The 2,428-nt window shown below is 31.9% G+C and overlaps 1 protein-coding gene across 1 annotated transcript; it reads left to right on the top strand.

Moving 5' to 3' along the window:
* Positions 1 to 84: 84 nt before the first annotated feature.
* Positions 85 to 1,320, top strand: LOC119568623 (28S ribosomal protein S2, mitochondrial-like). Its single transcript, XM_037917157.1, has 3 exons — positions 85 to 271; positions 422 to 708; positions 1,024 to 1,320. Exons 1-3 carry the CDS (start codon positions 244 to 246, stop codon positions 1,303 to 1,305), a joined length of 597 nt encoding a protein of 198 aa, XP_037773085.1. The 5' UTR covers positions 85 to 243; the 3' UTR covers positions 1,306 to 1,320.
* The last annotated feature ends 1,108 nt before the right edge of the window (positions 1,321 to 2,428 follow it).

Below are 2,428 nucleotides of genomic sequence, written 5' to 3'. Positions count from 1 at the left end.
AAGGAATAAAAAAAAGTAATGATTTTGGAATCTGTCATTATATTGTAAATCATAGTAACATCTATAGGTTGTGATTTTATGTTTATTATTTTTTAATGTAAAATGGTATATATCATATGTAAGAATTTAAAATGATTTCTTAATGTACAATGTGAAATTGTGTCCCCAGCCGGACTTTTGCGTGGCATACAAAGATGCCAGCTCTCATCACTCTCCAGACCTGCACACAGCCAACAGCAGCTGATGGAGAGGGAAAATGATAGTGAATCGGGTAAGTGATGATCAAAGTCATAATTTAATTATTGATCAAAATTAATATGGCAGTAATAATAGATGTGGACATAATACTATTATAGATAGGGTTATAATTCTTGCCCTTAATTTTGTTCCTAATTTTTCTCTTCACTTTTTCATGTAACAGAATTTCAAGAAGAACAAATGAGGGCAACTTTGAAGTATCCAGATTATTTTAAAGTTGCCAATTTTTTTACTGTAGAAGATCTTTTCAAAGCTCGAGTCCACCTAGGACACAAAGAGGGGTCTCTTGATCCCCACATGCATCCCTTCATCTTTGGGTCTCGTCTAGGTCATCTCATCATAGATCTTGACCAGACATCGCAACATTTACGCGAAGCTCTGAATTTCACAGCTCACATAGCTTACCGCGGAGGAATCATACTTTTCATCTGTAGGAATCCACAGTTTCAGGTATGTTTTGAACTTGTTCATTGTTTAGCCTCTTTATAGTTTTATATAAAACGAAAAATTATGATATATATGATTTAGAAGAGATGTAATATTCAAATTGAAATCTGCATCATTTAATCTTTAAATTTAAGTTTTCTAGTAATAACCTGAATTGTAAGATCACTCTTCAGAGTTATCTAGGCAATCAGACATTTAAACATTCTTGTTTAGATTAGTAATATCCCAGATGCATTGCAAGTCTATTGTATTTGATAATTCTGTTCCATAGCAATTTTCAGGAGTGTGAATAAACTAATTGAGTAAATTTATTTTCAGCATTTGGTAGAAAACGTAGCCAAAGATTGTGGTGAGTATGCCCACACCAGATTTTGGCAAGGAGGAATCTTCACTAATTCAACCATCCAGTTTGGATGTGAAACTCGATTACCAGACCTTGTAATCTTTATTAATACCTTGAACAATGTCCTCACTCAGCATACTGCAGTAAGAGATGCAGCAAAGATGTTGATCCCTACTGTTGGTATTGTTTATACTAATTGTAACCCAAACCTTATCACATACCTGTTCCTGGAAATGATGACACTCCTTCAGCTGTAAAATTGTATTGTGATTTGTTTAAAAATGCTATTTTAAGGGAAAAGAAAAAAGAAAGGAGTTGTCTGGATTGTAATTTTTGTTGTTTTTGTTTGTATTATTTTATAATGAGTTTTCAGTGTATGTATCTTGTAAATCAGCAGTGTAATACAACTTATGGTGAAGTTCAAAGGCAAGAAGATTCATTATAATATGAACAATGAATCCTGGCATTTTTTTCCTGTACATATTGTATAAAAGAAAGTTGATCAAACAGTGTTTTAATTTCATCATTAATAAATCTTCAGACATAGATAGGTGTGCTTGCTTTGATAATGTCTACTGGTATCCAGTTGAATGAATTTCATGTAGATTCATACATATGTATGTAAATATGAAATGTCTATAGTCAGTACATGAGAAAATAAGCTGCTGTCTAGCCTAACAAATCTTGTCAGTTTTATTTCTGTTAAGGGACACTTTTTAATAAATGAAATGTTTATGTATTTTGTATTAAAATTATGTATAGTGCTTAATGTTTAGTGTAGAACTTGTTAGAATGATGAACAACTTTCAAAAACTCCTTCATGTGGGTCCAGTTTCAAAATTCCGAATTGATGTTTCTTAATGTACATACCCTTTTGACATATCCATGCTCTACTAGCATAAAAAGACCAATTATTAAATCAAACATTTACTTATTGTGCTATGATTGATGATAATGTTTTTCAGTGTCTGTATAATATTTATAATAAGGTTAGTGTGTAGCATGTATTTTCTCATCCTAAAATTGAAGTGTTCAAAAGGGGTGACTACTGTAAAACTGGAAACCTTTGGCATTAACTAGTAATGAACTTTACATTGTTCTTTTCAAACACTTATGGCAATATGGCAATTAACTCTAATTCCCTTATGTCCATGCAGAAAGAAAAGAAAAAAAGAAAGAAAATGGAAATATGAAACCTTAGATTCAAACTCCGTCATAGTAAAGAACTAGTATTAAAATAAATACTAAAACCAAAGAAAATATTCCAAACAAACTAAGGAACACATCCTCTCCAACAACTTTAGGTGGGGAAAAAGCCTGAATCACAGGCAAACAGATCTACTGATATGACCATTCATCAGGTAATGATTTAATTCCTAC

This window comes from Penaeus monodon, unplaced genomic scaffold (genome assembly GCF_015228065.2).
Source record: "Penaeus monodon isolate SGIC_2016 unplaced genomic scaffold, NSTDA_Pmon_1 PmonScaffold_10200, whole genome shotgun sequence".
Lineage (NCBI taxonomy): Eukaryota > Metazoa > Arthropoda > Malacostraca > Decapoda > Penaeidae > Penaeus > Penaeus monodon.
This window is presented reverse-complemented; position numbering and strand designations above follow the sequence as displayed.